At 37.6% G+C, this 18,016-nt stretch overlaps 3 protein-coding genes across 5 annotated transcripts; 2 read left to right on the top strand and 1 right to left on the bottom strand.

The window, feature by feature from the left end:
• Window positions 1-335: 335 nt before the first annotated feature.
• LOC148872893 (IQ domain-containing protein IQM2-like) lies at window positions 336-2,270 on the top strand. Its single transcript, XM_088970167.1, has 3 exons — window positions 336-376; window positions 993-1,215; window positions 1,334-2,270. Exons 1-3 carry the CDS (start codon window positions 336-338, stop codon window positions 2,078-2,080), a joined length of 1,011 nt encoding a protein of 336 aa, XP_088826293.1. The 3' UTR covers window positions 2,081-2,270.
• A 3,394-nt stretch (window positions 2,271-5,664) lies between these two features.
• Window positions 5,665-8,116, top strand: LOC148872894 (small ribosomal subunit protein eS28-like). 3 transcript variants are annotated; one of them, XM_088968117.1, is made up of 2 exons: window positions 5,665-5,774; window positions 7,724-8,116. In XM_088968117.1, exon 2 carries the CDS (start codon window positions 7,725-7,727, stop codon window positions 7,920-7,922), a length of 198 nt encoding a protein of 65 aa, XP_088824243.1. In that variant the 5' UTR covers window positions 5,665-5,774; window position 7,724; the 3' UTR covers window positions 7,923-8,116. The 3 variants fall into 3 exon arrangements, with proteins under 3 accessions (XP_088824243.1, XP_088824244.1, XP_088824242.1); XM_088968118.1 differs by having other exon boundaries at window positions 5,685-5,819; XM_088968116.1 differs by lacking the exon at window positions 5,665-5,774 and adding an exon at window positions 6,190-6,347.
• A 9,252-nt stretch (window positions 8,117-17,368) lies between these two features.
• On the bottom strand, window positions 17,369-17,740 carry LOC148872895 (uncharacterized). Its single transcript, XM_088970168.1, has one exon. It carries the CDS (start codon window positions 17,738-17,740, stop codon window positions 17,369-17,371), a length of 372 nt encoding a protein of 123 aa, XP_088826294.1.
• Window positions 17,741-18,016: the final 276 nt, after the last annotated feature.

Below are 18,016 nucleotides of genomic sequence, written 5' to 3' on the forward strand. Positions count from 1 at the left end.
TATAAGTAAATGTTACACATTGTATATTATAAAATATAATAAAGGTCTTGAGAGTAGGAACAACAATTTCCACACTATCCTATGGATATCTGCCCTACCTACCCCGTCAAGACGGGTTTTATTGTTTGAAAAGTAGATTTTAGGGTAGAGATTGGTTTTGGGATTTTACAACCTGTATGGATATGGGTAGGATGTGTCAATTAGGCTAAATTTGACCCTCCTTAACAACTTATGGCTTATGTTTTTCTTTAGTCAGGATCTGCCCCTCACACTGACCTCGCAACATGTATCAACTGTACATCGGGAATATCTCCAATACTTGTATGTCATTATTCATGGGAGATGTTCCCAATATATGGTTGGATGTAGCTGTGAGGTAGGTGTGAGGAGCGCTCTGTGAGGAGCATATCCCAATTCGTTTTTTTTATATGTTTCAATCATTGGAATTTTTTATGTTTGTTGATTTTATTTTGCTTCTTTGTTGCTTATATATAATGCATGGTGAATAACGGGAAATTAGATGTGGGTTTGGACCTGACTTGCCAATCCAGCCCAGCCCACCCCACCTGCAAATATGGGGAGGGTAGAGTTAGGAAAGGGTTTGCATTGTTGTGTGTAGAGAGGGATTGGATTCTAAAAATCCAACCCGCCGCTATGCATTTGGGGGAGGGTACAGATTGGGAGGTTTGGGGAGACAAAGAGGGTCTAGAATTTATAAAACTCACCAAGAAGCTGCCGTGCTGCCATCCCTATTTAAGGGTGAACATAAGGTTTGTTTGGTTCATTTCCAATGCAAAACTTGGATCCTATCCTGTAGGGATTGGTTGTAGGTTCATGTAATCGAAACCTACCCTTGTTGGTTTGTCCTGAGCACATCCAAGAACTTGTATGTTGGGCAGAAGAAGAAAGGAACGTTCCAACACTCCAGTTTCTTGGCTGGAGGCGCCACTTCTGCAGCCGGGAGACTAGTTGTGGAAAATGGTGTATTGAAGGTATAAAGCAATTTCTGATTTAATTTTCTTCTTATCTTCAAGATCCAATGCTTTATTGTGGCTTTTAGCTTATGCACAGATAAGGTTGTTTAACCAGGATTTTCTCTCGACTTCTAAACAGGCAGTCTGGCCACATAGTGGACATTATCGTCCAACGGAAGAAAACTTTCAGGAATTTATGACCTACCTCAAGGAACATAATGTGGATCTCACGGATGTTAAGGTATAAAAGTTTTGCCTTCACTTTTAGTAATTTCATAACCTACTCAGAAGGAAAACATAGTCAATTGGGCACACTCTGATGGAATTCTATGTTTTCTTTTAATTCTTTTTTTTTCCAGAGAAGTCCAACTGACGAGGAAGAAGACTCATTAAGAAAGCAGAGGAGCAGCATTGGTCTTATTAGAGAGAACTCCTCCGAACAAGACTTGACTCAGGAAGTGACAGATTTTGAGGCAGAAGACATCAACTCCGTTGACTTGATTCAAGAACCAACTGATTCTGCTAAATTAGTTAGCGATTCTGAACCAGAACCAGAGGAGTCGATGAAGACTCATAACCTGAAAAGCAAATTGAGTAACCTTAAAATACCAAAAAGAAATGATCTGTTTGAGACGTCAGTGAGCCAATGTCTATTGGATGGACCAAGTTGCAACAGTCTCTCAGGGGAAACTTTATCTAATGGCTGTGAAACCGCAGAAGATTTGATTATGCCAGAGCAAGATTATATGGTTCCCAAGAGGAATTTGTTTGAGGAAGATCAAGAAAAAAAAGAAGATGAAATTATTCCAAAAGAATCAATCCTCCAGAGGATAAATTCAAAGAAGGGAACAAAGTCATATCAACTGGGGAAGAAGTTGTCTTGCAAATGGACAACGGGGGCTGGACCCCGTATTGGCTGCTTGAGGGATTACCCATCTGAGCTCCAATTCCGAGCTCTGGAGCAAGCAAACTTGTCTCCAAGAAGTGATGGGTGTTCTAGAGCTTACTCCTCTCCTAGAAGCTTAAAAGGACTGAGCCCAAAGGTATCAACACCAACTTCTTTGTGGAGAGAAACAACACCAACCATAAGAACTAATCTTAGATGAGGAGGGACAACCCCCTAATGATCTATTCTTTTGTCTGTAGACAAGATTATACAAGAATTCTTTTTGTACCATTATTATTATTATTATTTTTTTAATTCTTTTGTAGATCCTGTTGTGAATTTCAAAATTGTAGAGTCTTTTGGGCTTTAGTTCCCTCTAACAAAGAAATGACTTAGATTCTTTTTATCAACACTTGGTGTGATGATATCATGGAAGTGCTTCTCATGCCTGTGTCCTGAACTTTCTGTCTACTTTAACCGTTTATAATTTTATCCTTGTCAACCTTAGCCATGGGATATCTGAGGATCATCAAATGATGAGCCTCAGTTCTGAAACTACTTCCTCCTGTCAACTTATTCAAGAACTGCAGTTTTATCTTCCTAAAAAGGGCATTTTCTGAGGATGATCTTCAACCATGAACTGAGCTGACTTTGATAAATTTGACTTCACTTTGGGCTTTAGAAAAGTATGTAGTATTCTGTCTGTGGTAGGATAATGGAAATTGGAAACCATTTCTTTCCGTGTACAGTAAGAACTCAAAGAAACTACTTTGCATTCTGCACCAGTATAGAACTTCTGAAACGAAAACAATGTTCAAATAGTGATTTTCTTGGTAATTATAAGCTTGGACTACATACCCATAAGTTCGATTTGAATTAAATACAGTTGACTTCATTTCAAGTGTGGGGTAGTATTAAATCCTTTACTTGTAACAGGAGTAACTTTGTTTGAGGAGCAAGTATAGATTAACAGAAACCGTGTGAGAAAGTGCAGGGAGTCAAATTTTTCTAATCTTTCCGCGTCAAGCAAGAATTCAAAGAAATTTACGTGCTTAGTTGCTTATTCATGTCCACATCAAAACATGGAATACCTGAAAATGACAGTAAAATAAATGAGATAATGCCTAAAGGACTTTTACTTGGTCTATTTTCGTATCCTTCTGGGGAGGTCTTTTTGGGACGGAGGTGGTAAAGAACAAGTCGGCGTAGATAAGTCCTTGATGGTGATGTTTGGCATCCACATCTTGGGGAGGAAAGCAGATTCCATATCATCGGTTGAGAAAGATTCTTCTGTATTTTAATCAATCAAGTCACCAAATCCTGAGACCAGGTTCATTAGAAAGCATTAAAGAAACTCTTAAAGCACCAACTACTCCCTCTATGCCTTTTTTGCGTAGAGATGAATTCCTTGCGCAAGAAACATTGAAGAAGCTCAAGAAGATAAATATATTTGTTGCTGTCAAAGATGAGACCGAGGGCAACAAAGTAAATTCACTGACATCCGATGCTGATGGGTCCAACATGTGAGTAGGAGAAGAGAACAGGTCAGACGCCCCAGGTGTGATCCCAGGGGCGGAGACTCTGACGGTGAAATTAGCCAGGTGCTTAAAGAGGGGTTAGACTAGACTTGAGACGAGGGCTCAAAGCTTAGTCCTTAAGAGCTCAGACGAGGTCTCTCTCGAATAAGAATGCAAGAGAGTAAGACTGAGCAAGACGGATTTACCTTGAACTGGGCACCCCCCCCGTTTTATAGCTGACTTTGCCATGGGGTGATTGGAGGCAGTTAGAGATGAATGGCCAGAATCACATCCAGCTGATGCCACGTGGCACAATCCGGGGCTGTGCCATATGCACCTACATCAATATTCATGTACCTCTTATAGGAAACACTAAAAATCAATGTTGAATGTTGTCGACTCCGATCTGATAGAGAACTGTTTTGGTTACTGGATCACAGGTTGAATGGTTTCATCCTTTGGTTCAACCATTCAATTCATTCAGAAAAATTGAGCATGGTTCTAGATTAGTTTTGAAGTCTACTTCAAATCAAAATAAACTTTAAAACAATAAGTACTACAGAGTATAATACATACTAATACATGTAAATGGGGTAAGTTTGACTGTATCAACATTTCTAAGAACTGGACAACTGAAAACCCATTTTGGCTGCCATTGCCGGTTTTGGTGGTCCAACTATGGTGCTGGAATCTAGCTGGTCTGTCTAAGAAAGGGAAGGCTATTTGGGGAGTTATTCCACCAGCTATGTTATGGTCAATACTAGATAGATAGAAACAGGAGAATTTTTTAAGGCAAATACAACATAATAGATTCGCTAATGAAAGGGTTTTTGTAGCAAAATATAATCTTGGGTGGCATCACATAGACTGTTCAAGAAAATACCAAACAGCTATGTTTTAGGTATCAGTAATCTTCTTGTATCCAAGGTTCAAATTATCTATACACGTATGTGTATCGGCAGAGATGTATCAATACTTAAAAACGATACTCCTATTTTTTTTAGTTTTTTTCAAGTTTCAGTTCTACACATATTTTTATATATTATTTAAAAAATGTGTTTCCAAAATCACTGTAAACAGATGTATTGAGGACCAAAATATATAAGGGGTATATCATATGGATACTTTGAACCTTATTTGTATCTACTTGATTGAAATGAAATTTCTAAACTCTGCTTTTCCTTTTGTGAACAAGTCATTAAGTGATCTAACTGAATGATTAATTGCTTTTCCTTTTGTGAACAAGTCATTAAGTGATCAAATAGCTTGTGAGATCCTTTGCCCTATTATTAAAGACTGAAATGAATAAATTATTCGGTTCAGCTTATTCAAGTAGAACACAAAGGAACAAAGTCACAAACAATCAGTCATTAATGCTTTTTGTGAATGATTCCTGGCACCGCGTCAGTCGTCCAAGTAAAGACCTGTGATTAAATTCTGCTGTCACCGGGGGGGGGGGGGGGGGGAGGGTTAAGGGAGGGGATGGGCTACCTGCATTGTATAGCCCCATTTGGTAGGTTCTTCGATGCACATACTTATCTAAGGTGTATTTCAATATGTCTTTTAAAATTGCCTTTCCGATACATTTTGACGTTTTCAATACTTTGAACATTACCTATTTAGACAGAAAATCAACTGCTTTGAATTTGGAACTGATTTTAATGAGCTTGGCCGCTTGGGTGATGCTTTGCTTAATATTCAGGTCCAATGGGCACTGAATAAAATTGGTCACACTATTGGGCTTGGATCTATAAAGTAAGTAGGCTTAGGCCCAGTTAATCATCTTCCAGCCTGTGACGATGAGGCTGTGGTTGGGCACTTGGGCTTGATAGGAATTCAACCAAACTTCTGCTTCTCATTACTCATTAATAGTCATGATTCTTAGAAAGACAGCAATGAATCATTCAGTTTAGCCACATCAGGCATTATCAAATGGCATATGCCACGTCAGCTTTACATGTAGGATTAGGACGTGTATGTAGAGCTGATCTGGTGCATGGATTGGTTTAGTATTATGAGTTGAACCGTAGATCGGTAGATGGTTCCAACTCACATGAATACTCACTCGTAATTCGTAAACGAGTTGATGTACCTCTTGATTTCCCAGCCTGGCAGCCGCAGGAGTTCAAATCCGCCCCTCACAGAGAAGATAGAAACAAGGTTAGAGGAATTCAAAATCTGAAATGACCATCATACCCTTTACTGTATACCTATGTGAGAGTAAATTCGGAGGATGTCCTTGTAATTTCAGAGTTAACCTATTCAATGCCTCTCTCTATATAAGAATCAATACTAGGGTTTTACGATCCTTCCCCCTGGACACGGAGTGCGAGTTGCGAGCAAGCGGCCTCAACGTCTTCTTTCTTCTCTCACTCGCGCTCTCCGATCTCTACGCAGGTGCCCTAATCTGCGTTTCCCATGAGATCTCTGTTTGGATGCACAGTTATCTCTTCTGGCTCATATCTTGTCTCTTGAAGGCTTTCCTTTGTCTCAGAAATCAGTCCATATATTTCATTCTCTTGTTTACTTACGTGTACTGTATACGTATATGGTGTTTCTTGACAGACGATTCCTTTTTCTGGTGTTTCGATTACATAGATAATGGTGAATCTGGTTTTGTGCTATGGATATATGTTCTATTCTTGTTTGAAGGCCTCACTTTTATGATTTTCAATAGTTCTCCTTGCATATTGAAGATTGAGACAACTCCTTTATCTTCTTGATAATTAGAATTAAATCTTGTTTGGGTTAACTTAGATCAGTACATTGCCAGTTTCCTTGTCTACGTGAATATGCGCAAACATGGTGCCAATCGTTTTCCTTAGGAAATTTAATTGAACGATAATTCTTGTGATAATGGCGTACAGGTGGTAATTGCTTGGTTATCTAGTGGCAATTTTCTACATGTATGGGAGAAGTTTTGAGCCTTATGCGTGTTCTGGCGTTATGTGAGCACCTCAAGACTAAAAGGTCTGCCATGAACGCTAATTGGACCCGCATATTGACAATTAATTGAGTACAAGTCAATAAAAAATATCGGCATTTAGGATTCATTGACAATCTATCCCTAGAAAAAATACGTGCAGTAAGGTCCTTGGAGGGTAACCCATCTTCTCCATGAAATTAGTGAGATATCTGCATCCCTTGGCTGTAGTTACAGATGGATCCCAAGAGAACTGAACCAGTTGGCTGACTCTTTGGCTGAACCTTGATTGGGGAAGGTTATTTTTTGTATCGTGCAAATATTTACCTATTGCTTGTTTGGGCCTTTGTTTATTTATATATTTAATTTTGTTGTAGAGCCCTTTTAGTGCATCATCTCATTTACATACTTTTTTTTTTAATGAATAATGTGCAAATGCTTTGATTTCCCAAAAGCTTTGTGAACTGTGAAGGCTCTATTTGTAGCAAAAGCAGTGGAAAAGTTTGCATCCAGAATTATTATTCATGAGATCATTAAAATAGTTAAATTTTTATGTATGGCATTGATTCTGTGCTATTATCTTAGAGGTTGACATTCTGGAAATCCAGAATGTAAAACCGTCCATGCCCATGGGTTTAGCCCATTCTCAACAACTTTTGAATTTTCTGTCTAAAGTGCTCTGCAGTGAGGCTGTTTAATGTCATTATGGTTGCTTCGATGCATGGACTCCTAGCTTGAAGTGCATCATGAAGATGCTATTTGTGTTGTCTTGCTGTTTAAATAATTTTGCTGCCCTAATGAACTATGGTTCATTGGGAATGCCTTTAGATTGCTATCCTATTAGGGTATGTGTTTGATGTGTATCAAGCGGATATCTCATTTGGAGATTGGTCGAACCAATGGTTGAATATGTTTACTAGCAATAGAACTAATTAACTTCTGGTTCCAGGTCCTGGTTCTCATGGTCCAATTGTCTAGTCTGATCTGAGTCTTAAAACACTGGTTGAGCTTTACGCTAGTACTTGCTTCACTTCTCATTTTATTTTAGCATTAGCTATATCCTGAAAGTAGAGGCTAGTAGGTGCAACCTAGATGAGCCAGGAAGTGGCATCACATGTTATAGATGTGCAGAAAAATAAACTAAATGATGCTTGTGCTCTTATTGTTTCTTGAAGTGGGCATCTTCTAACACAAACAGAAACAGAGACCTTTAATCAAATTTCAAATATGGTTATGGTGCCTTTACAGTTTACTTTTTTTGTTTCATATCGACTGGCTTAATTTCAACCTTGCTAAAATGATACGACTCTGATTATGCTTCATTGACTCTGCAACTACAACTGTGCTATTTTTGGTTTGTATTTGAATGGCTTACGGCTAACAACCAATTCCTCTGTTTGACTTCATTTTGCCCACAATACAGGATGGATTCTCAGGTGAAACTTGCCATCGTGGTGAAGGTAATGGGACGAACAGGGTCAAGGGGGCAGGTGACTCAGGTTAGAGTCAAGTTTATGGACGACCAGAACAGGCTTATCATGAGGAACGTCAAAGGGCCTGTCAGGGAGGGTGATGTCCTCACCTTGCTCGAATCCGAAAGGGAAGCTAGGAGGTTGCGCTGAGGCCATGGACATGACAATATTCCCCTCTTATTCTCTTAAAGTGATTTTTTTTGTCTTAGATCTATCTCCATTTCAATGCAAATTTTGAATTTACACTAGTACGTTTTTGGTTCTCCTTCAAAATTGGATTGGAGTCTGCCCGATTATTTATTTGGTTGAGCTTTAGAGAACGAATCAAGAGTTAGTTTAGAGCATTTCAATTCTGTTGGCTGTTTTTTATTCAATGTTCATGCAAGGAGTGACTTTTGGGAAGTTTAGATATTGCTCCGCTGATCAAGACGTGAATTGCAGTGTTTAGGAAATTACCAGTTGATACTTGACGGAAGACGTGGATCAGTGAATGTCCTCGACTCCTCTCCAGATAGTTTGTATTAAGCCTTTGTTTGACTCAACAGTTCTGATTAAAGCTTTCTCTTTTCCAACATCAAACGTCTACGATGGCCCCTGCTTTCTTGATTGCCAACTCCTTCGCCCTATTTTAAACTAAAGTATACTTGGGCCGGTCTTGGGTTGAGCTTTCGCCAAAATTTGAATGGGCCTCTGAGCTTAAGCCCGCGCCCATGAAAGGTCTAGTTCGAAGTCATTTGTCGTTAGAAAACAGTGGTGTATGCGGATTGCGGACCATTTCTGTTAGTCTCAATAGAATAGCTTTGTGTTGGAGAAATACGGTGTTAATGGATTGGATCCAGCTATTTCTATATCAGATTTAATTGTTAAACTTTAAATCCAAATCTGGTCTAAAATCTGATTAGAGAACATCGAATATTAGTTTGTCACCTATTTGTTTATTTATTTATTTTTAATTTCTAATTGTTGGAATGAATGTAGGGCTGTCATCGGTTGATTCTGGGGCAGGACAGGATGTTCCAGTCCTGAAACGATTATTAAGCAGGACAAAATAATGGATCATGATAATCAGGTTTGACCCAATAAACCGGATTACACTGATAGAAATACTTATTTATTTAAAGAATAATTCAAAACTTGAAGTTTGATAATATAAAAAATTAAATGACACTAGGATAGTAAATCATTTATATGTTAATAAAATAATTTGTTTTCATCTAATATTAAATTTACCATTTTATATATAAAATATAATAAAAATTATAAGAAAAACAGGAAAACCCTTAAAATTTATTTAATAAAAGATCCGTTTGGTTTAATTGATTAGGTAGAATTGACCTGTTGACAGCTCGAGATGAATGTAAGAGGCCTTTTCTTTTATAGTGTTTTTGTGTTTTGTGTCCATTTTGTCCCTTCTTTCCTAACCTCAAAGGAAAAGTTAGCCTTTACCTAAATTATAGTGTTTTTGAATTGTTGTTGACTTGGACTGTTGGACTGTTTAACTTTGTAACCGTTCAGGCAAATGGTTCCATTTCACCCTCAATCCAGTCCTCGGCAAAAAAATCCTTGATTTGATTAGCATCCCATTAACACAAATAGTTGAACCCTTGACCTGTTCGACCCATTTAACAGTTTTTGGCCATTTTTATTTTAATTGTTTTTTAATTGGAATAGGTCATCCGTTCAACCGAACAGGCAAACTGTTGACCTAGAAATCAGTGGTCAGAACAAATCCTAGGTCAAATTTTAAAACTTATTAGCAATTGCACTCTCCTAGAAACCCATGATGGTGTGTTGATTTCTATTTTCTCCTCTTTTCTTCATTTCAAATGTTATAACTTTTCCCATTCTTTGCACATTTTAAACTAGACCTTGGTTCTATTACTTGTTGAAGCACAAGTTGCTATAAGAGCAAAGGCTTTCTTTTACTTTCTTGCATGGTAGTCTCATGTAAACCCTAGGATAAACAAGGTATGTAGGTGTTTGAAGCACTAATCAGTTTCTTCTCTTGGATCACATGCCTTTAGGAGGTTTTTGGAGAAGACTGATGCACATGTTGTTGCAAAAATAGAATTAATAACAGATAATAGAACTTATCGTTCAATGCTTTCTGAACCCGGAATGCACCAGTGTTGCAGAATCAGTGCTGAAAGCTGATAACAAACTGAGTAATAGTAGTATGAAATGGGTTGAATTGTGTCATTTGGCTACTCTCCTTAAAGCTACATTTGCCCCCTACAGTATAGTCGGGTTATTGTAAATCAGTTTACTAGATAAAATAGCCCACATGCTTCTAGTAGATGTGCACTCGCTTACTAGAAAATAAATCTAAAATCTAACTAATAAAGTCTACCACAAGCTCTAATATAAAGAAAATCTGTACTAGCACTCTTTCTCTTTCTCAAGCAATCCCAAATAGTAGTTATTTGCTTCGGCATCTGAAAAGGAAGAAAAGTGAGAATAATGAGTACGACCCTCAGTAAGTAACATTTCTTTCCTCCAGTTAGATCAAGCATGTAGAAGAAAATAATAATGTGCATAACAATAAATAATTCATAAAATCCTCATATTACTCACAAGATAATTTTCAAACCACTTAATATGTCTTGGAGAAGAGAAATTCACATACTCAAAAAAGTATAAAACTTTCTAACAATTCACCAAATCATAAGAACAAGCTAGGTGAAACACAATGTGTGGACTGATGTTGATATATTCAAATTCAAATTCAAACTCACATAGCAATTTTCACAAGGGTAAACTACGACCATTTTCATCCCCAATGGCAAGGTCCAGAATGTAGTTATATATTAAATTACGACCACCTTATCCCTAGTGATAAAGGATCACATATATGCCCTGTGGCAAGGGCCCAAATTCAAAATGGACTAGTCTAAGATGCTATCGTATTCATCCCCAATGGCAGGGTCCAAAGGGTAGTCCTATATTATTAGAATATATAATAGATGTATCAATCCACACATGCGTCTCACAAAGGAATTTATCATAGGAATAACAACATAGCTAAATAAAGAATAACAACTTTAAAAAAAGTCATTGCTTCTTTTAAGGAATAACAATGTGTCAATCATTGATGATTCACAATAGTTAACAAAAAAAGAAAAAAACATCATCTAAATTCTAAATTCATAATATTTACATGCTTGGATCCCAATTCAAATAAATAAAAAAAAATATATAACCAAGAATTTATTTGTTAATTTACTTGATAGTTGGCAAAAGAAAAAAAGAGAAAAGAAAAAAATATATAACTAGAAGATGAAAAGTCACTTATTCAATACACTGAGTCCAAATTACCAATACAAGTGAGTCACGGTATATCCAAAAGCCTATAAATCAATGAATAATTGTCACCACCAATTTCAAAACTAATATTGATAAATTTGTGGGGTAAAAACTATAACCTTATTGTATTAGTCTATCTAAACTTCTAATAGTTTACTAGCTTAGGTTTTGAGACTCCCATACTTCCAAATTTGTTGTGTTCAAGGATCAAAATCTTAAGACTCATAACTTTCAGTTCAAAATCCGTTTTGCAAGTATGATATAATGTCATGAAGGTCTTACAGCCCATTACAATTTAAACATTACTCCCTTCTAAAGAGATCATTAGATGATCCCTTTCTGGTAGCCTAAAAATGGTTGGTTGCTAGAATTTTCTTGGATTCCCATATTTGGGTAGATTTAGGATACTAGCTTTAAAAATTCATAACTTTTAGTACAAAAATCCAACGAGAAAATTTAGGTATTGTTTCAAAGATATCATCGAGAATTGTAATTTAGAACCAAAATTTAGTAAAAAAATGTCACCAGAATGCCAATTTTTTGGTGGCCTAAAATCGGTTGGCGTCCCTTGTGTTTCAATATGAAATTTAACCTAGCTTTCCATCTACAAATCCAAAAGACACAAGGTTGAATTCGTTGGGTTTCTAATATGAAGAAGTCCTTATTAAAACTATTTTATTGTTGGAGATTGTCTAGAAAATAATCATATAAAAAAATCTAATTTTAAGTTTAATACACAAGAAAACAAAAAATGAATATCTAAGGGAGAAAAAGACTTACCTAAAGAGCGGTTTGATGCCAAAAATCACTAAAATCCCTAACTTGATTTTCCAATGATGGATTGTCTTCACCTTCTCTTATCTTTGAAAAGAAAAAAAAAAGGAAAGAGTTCTTGCACTAGCTAAAGAAATTAGGTTTTTTTCTAAACACATTTTTCCTTTTTGCTAAGAAGTCCCCCCTTAAAAGAAATTTCAAAGAGCCCCCTCCTACAACACTCACTCTCCCATTATTAATCTTAGTGGGTTTTTTTGGGTATTACATTTATTTTTCTAGTTTTTGTTTGACATCTAGAAGAGATCAATTGCTATTCTAAGTAGTTCTAGAATGTTTGTAAGATTGACCCTCATTCAGTTTGATTTTCGACAAGTATGGTTGGTTGTAAAAAATTACTCACAAGCATATGATATTAATTACTTGGAAACCTTTTACAGTTTCATCATACTCTTGGCTTCTCTACCAATTGGATGTGAAGAAATACATGAGCCTCCTGATTTTTATAGTGATGAAAAGAAATGGAAAGGGTACAAACTTGAGAGATCTTTGTATGGTCTGAAACTGTTACCTAGAGCCTTATTTAATAGGTTTAGTTATGTCCTATTAAATGGAGAGGGTACAAACTTGAGAGATCTCTGTATGGTTTGAAACAATTACCTAGAGCGTTATTTAATAGGTTTAAGTTTGTCAAATTTGCATCCAATTCAGATATTAAATGGAGGTAGGTTCTAATATCTAAATCCAAAATAATTGGATTTGATATCAGATTGGATCTTAGACTTCATAGTTCACTGATAGCCTTAAGAAAGTACCTATGCTATAAATAGAAGTGTCTCACAGTTAGAGATACAAAAAGTAGGGTAAGGGTTATTTAAAGAAGGTTAGAAAAATGAAGGAGAGTTTTGGATAATAACCTAGATATCTATACCATTAGAAAAATATTTCACGGGTCTCTTGAAGTTTAGAAAATGAGTTGGAATATGACGCTAGAAAGACATGATACCAGGAAAACTTACAACCTATCAATCAACATCATACACGTAGTCACCAATCAGGTGAGTCTTCATCAAATTTCTCAAGGAGTTGTGATTGGTGAAATCCTTTTTAAAATAATGTCTTTTCAACATAGTTTTTCCCTCAGAACATTTTGATCAATCTTTTAACATTTTGACCCCTTCTAAATTTAATCTCTCTCTCACACACACAACCCTTAGAAAGGCAAAGGTTGCAAATGGTATCACATTTGCCTGAATTGGAATTGTTGAATTTAAGCTTGATCTAGTGATAGGGGTGAACAAATGGAAGGAAACTGAACAAATTGTGAAAGAGAATTGTGTTTGTTGTACTGCAAAGGTCTGTACAAGCTAGGTATACATAGACATGTTGGAGAGCTATTCTAGGAATAATAGATCTATTTTAGGAATACAAATATTCACATAATTATGATCCTACAATCATTCTATTTCAATATTCAAAATTTGAATATTGATTATTTGACCCACGATTTTCTCCTTCATGGAATCAAATATGAATGCTCTTGATTTTCTTTCCTTTAACACTTCACCTCAAGTTGGAGTGTGAATGTCAATAACACTCAACTTGCTGAGATGCGTATGAAATGCTGGTGACCGCAGAGGCTTTGTAAATATATCAGCTATCTGACTTCTAGTGTGCACATAGGCCGTCTGAATCTCTCCCTTTTGAATTCTTTCACGGATGGTATGGCAATCCAACTCAATGTGCTTTGTTCTCTCATGATACACTGGGTTTGCAGCAATGTGCAAGGCTGCCCGGTTGTCACAAAACAACCTTTCCGACTGAGGATGTGATACATGTAGGTCTTTTAATAAATATCTCAACCGGGAGAGTTCACAACCGGCTACTGCCATAGATCGATGCTTTGCTTCTGCTGATGACCTTGAAACTGTAGCCTACTTTTTACTCTTCCACGATACAAGAGACTTGCCAAGGAAAATGTAATAACCTGTAACAGATCGTTGTGTGAGTGGACATCTGCCCAATCAGCATCACAATATCCGATCAAATGAAGTTGACTATTAGATGGGAATAACAACCCTTGCCCTAGTGCTGCCTTCAAAATTGAAGTAGACGATGAGCAGCTTTGACATGATGTATTTTGGGCTCTTGCATGAACTGGCTGAGTGTGTTCACAGCATATGTGATCTCTGGCCTACTGATCGTGAGATAGATTAACTTGCCAATTAACCTTCGGTATCTAGTTGGATTTTTGAGAGTTTCACTCCCCGTTCCGGTCAAAGTCAAGTCAGGCTCCATGGGAACATTTGCTAGTTTTACTCCAAGTAAAGTGGCTTATTCCAATATGTCCAATGTGTATTTGCATTAACAAATTATAATCCCTGCCTTGGAACATGCAACTTCAATCCCAAGAAAATATTTCAGTGGTCCAAGATCTTTAATTTTGAAACAATTCCTGAGGAATTTCTTGAGATTACTTATGGCCTTCTCGTCATTTCCTGTAATGACCATATCATCAACATAAAGTAACACAATGGTAATTGAATTCCTACTGACCTGAGTAAACAGAGAGTAATCGACCTTTGATTGTTGAAACCCAATTTCTTGAATCGCACATGAAAAATGTTGAAACCAATTGCGTGAGGCTTGTTTGAGTCCATAAAGTGACTTATGGAGTCGACAAACTACATTCTCCCCTGTCGACGATAACCTGACGGAGACAATATGTATACTTCCTCAGTTAACTCACCAAGAAGAAAAGCATTTTACACATCCATCTGGTATAAAGGCCAATTCCGAATAGAAGCAACTACTAATAAACAACAGACTGTAATTAATTTGGCAATCGAGGCGAAGGTATCCTTGTAATTGATGCTTTCGCGTTGGGTGAACCCTTTGGCAACAAGTCGAGCTTTGTGACACTCGATGGTTCCATCAGCATGATACTTGATCTTAAAAACCCATTTGCAGCCTATAGGTCGTTGACCGGGAGGCAAGGGAACTAAAGACCAAGTTTTATTATCTTCAAGTGCTTTAATCTCAGAATTCATCGTTGCAACCCATTGAGGATCATGGCAGGCTTGTTCATAAGTGGCTGGCTCAACAAGTCGAGATATATTATGCACAAATGATCGATACTTTTCTGACAACCCAGAGTAGGAGACATACCTTTGCAACGGATAACGAGTACCAGACGAGGAAGATGAGGTGTCATGGCGTAGGACAATAGCATGGTGCATCTCATAGGTGAGGTGGTGGCCGATGGATGCGGGAGGAACAACGAAGGTTAAGGTTGGAATATGCTTCCAGTATAGGAGATGGGTTTGGTGAAGTTGTAGGAGGGGGGATTTGGTTGTGTTGTGGGTCTAAAGAGACAAAAGAAGTGTTCAATTCTAGTGATGGTGAAGGTGGTTCTGGTAGAGGTCATGATCTGGTGCTGATGACGTCATTGGAGACGACAGGATGGTGGGGGCATCTGTGGTGTTAGAAGTAGATGGATCATTATCCGAAGGCTCAGAAGATTGCGTCGGGTTGTTAAAGTGTGTTGGGCCATTAGGTAGGGGTAAGACTGGGCCATCATCTTCTTTTTCTAGTGAATGGTTATGAAAAGGAAAGATATGTTCATGAAAAATATCCCGAGAAGTGAAGAATTTCTTTCCTTCAATGTCATAAACTCGGTAACCCTTTTGTCCAAGAGGGTATCCAATGGAAATACATCGATGTGCATGATAATCAAATTTATTGTTGGGAGTGAGATTGGTGGCAAAACATAAGCATCCAAAGACACAAAGATGTAAATAAATAGGTGGAGTTTTGTGTAAAAGTTCATAAGGGGATTTATAGGACAGAAGAGGTGTGGGTAAACGATTAATGAGGTAACATGCGGTTTCAATGCTTTCTCCCCCAAAGTGCAAAGGTAAGTTGGCTTGAAATCTTAGGGCATGGGCAACATTTAAAAGATGACGGTGTTTACGTTCGACTACTCCATTTTGTTGAGGAGTATGAACACAACTATGTTGAAAGATGGTTCCATTTTCATCAAGGAAAGGGCGCATTGAAGTGAACTCACCCCCATTGTTAGCTCGTAAAATCTCAATATCCCGAGCAAATTGAGTTTTCACCCAAAAGAAAAAGGAATTCAATATAGACTGAGTCTCGGATTTAAAGTTCATAAAGTGCACCCATGTATAACGAGTGAAATCATCAATAATGGTTAGAAAATAACGAGACCGAAAATGAAAATGAGTTTTGTGTGGTCCCCAAATATCACATTGAATAAAATCAAGCAGTGCATCTGTTTTTATTGAACTTGAAATGAAAGACAAACGAGTTTGCTTTGCTAAGGGACAAATCTCACAAACATGCTTAGAGTCAAAGACAATTTCTGGAAAAGAATGAGATAGGCTATGAAGAGGAGCAATAGTTGGATGTCCGAGACGTCGGTGCCAAAGATCAGATGAACGGGTAATATGATTGACAATATGAGGATTTTGGCTCCGTGTGAGATAGTAAAGACCATTGAAATGCTTGCCCAGGCCAATCATCCTCCTCGTATCCTCATCCTGCACAACACAAAAATTCAGGTAAAATATTACTATGCATCTCAAGGATCGTGTCAATTTACTCACAGATATCAAATGCACACGAAATTTGGGCACATGTAGAACTCCATCAAGAGGCAAATCTGGTGATAATTTAATAGATCCAACATTGTCAATAGCAGCTTGTTCACCATTTGGTAGTCCAATGAAATCATGAGATGCCTTATTTATATTGTGCGTAGGGGAGACGTGATCTGTTGCTCCACTATCGACAATCCAATATAATGTTGAGTGTGCAAGTGGTTGATCATTACCATTTCTATTATGAAGTAGAGCCATGATCTGTTTGTATTCCTCAGCAGTGAATGTTGGACTCTCATTATCAGCCTCCTTTTTAACTTCCACATTATGAGCTATAGCCCTTTTATTTTGGGGCTTTATATTCTTTCCATGCCACTTATGACCTACTGGAAAACTGATCAGATAGTAGCAACGGTCCACCAAGTGTCCTGTTTGGTCACAATATGTGCAATGCTTATCCTTGCGATTTGAGGAGGATGATCTTGCCGTCTACGTCGCTGCACCTCTTGTGACTTGCATGGTATGGGAGGCTGGTGAGATCTCCCGGCGAGTCGCAAACTCCATCTGCCTCTCTTGTTGCAGTATTAGTCCATGAACTTTTCGTGTGTTTGGGAGGGGATTCATCATCATAATTGATCCACGAACCTGAGAGAAAGTTGCGTTGAGCCCCATCAAAAATTGCATAGCCCTCTCTTTTTCTTCTCTATCTGTTATTTTATTAATCATGCCACATGAACAAGCGATAGGCTCCTGATAAGATTTCAATTCATCCCAAAGTCCCTTCAATTTGGTGTAATAAGCAGAAACCGAGAGAGACCCTTGTCAGCATTCGGCAATTTCTTGCTAGATTTGATAGATTCTTGATTCATCTCCTTGAGAGAACCTGCCATAGAGATCGTTTCATACTGCTGTTGCTGTGTCGGAGAAGATTACACTCCGTGCAATGTCGGGTTGTCTAGAGTGAAGTATCCAAGAAGTTACCAAATCATTGCAGCACTGCCACAATGGGTATCTCGGGTCAGTTGTTGGTGGAGCTTTCACAGATCCATCGATGAACCCAAGTTTGTTTTTAGCACTAAGACTGAGACGCATTGATCGACTCCATTCTCCATAGTTGCGTCCGCCCAGTAGCGTATTAACCAGAACAAGTCCTGGTGTGTCTGAAGGGTGTAAGGTCAAAGGATCAGGTAAGCTAGTTAAGCTAGTTCTTTTCTCCTTTGCACCATATGATGCAAATCTTGGAAGTTTTGGATTTTCGACCGTGTCAGTCATCTTGGTCAATGTGATGATGTTCTGGGTTGTGTTTGTCGTGGAAGGTGTTGGACTAAAAGTATCAGAATCTTTGCTCTGATACCATGAACAAATGGAAGAAAACTGAACAAATTGGTGAAAGAGAATTGTGTTTGTTGTACTGCAAAGGTCTGTACAAGCTAGGTATACATAGACATGTTGCAGAGCTATTCTAAGAATAATAGAGCTATTTTAGGAATACAAATATTCAAATAATTATGATCCTACAATCATTCTATTTCAATATTCAAAATTTAA

Source organism: Nelumbo lutea, chromosome 2, assembly GCF_056320005.1.
Source record: "Nelumbo lutea isolate HS-2025 chromosome 2, American lotus-T2T, whole genome shotgun sequence".
Lineage (NCBI taxonomy): Eukaryota > Viridiplantae > Streptophyta > Magnoliopsida > Proteales > Nelumbonaceae > Nelumbo > Nelumbo lutea.

Bases quoted from the DNA above. Each gene is read 5' to 3' on its own strand.
- LOC148872893 (XM_088970167.1), top strand. From the start codon at position 336: ATGGGAGATGTTCCCAATATATGGTTGGATGTAGCTGTGAG. The intron at 377-992 runs GTAGGTGTGAGG...GGTGTATTGAAG, and splicing joins TGGTTGGATGTAGCTGTGAG to GTATAAAGCAATTTCTGATT. The intron at 1,216-1,333 runs GTATAAAAGTTT...TTTTTTTTCCAG, and splicing joins TGGATCTCACGGATGTTAAG to AGAAGTCCAACTGACGAGGA.
- LOC148872894 (XM_088968116.1), top strand. From the start codon at position 6,286: ATGGGAGAAGTTTTGAGCCTTATGCGTGTTCTGGCGTTATGTGAGCAC. The intron at 6,348-7,723 runs GTCTGCCATGAA...CCCACAATACAG, and splicing joins GAGCACCTCAAGACTAAAAG to GATGGATTCTCAGGTGAAAC.
- LOC148872895 (XM_088970168.1), bottom strand. From the start codon at position 17,740: ATGACTGACACGGTCGAAAATCCAAAACTTCCAAGATTTGCATCATAT.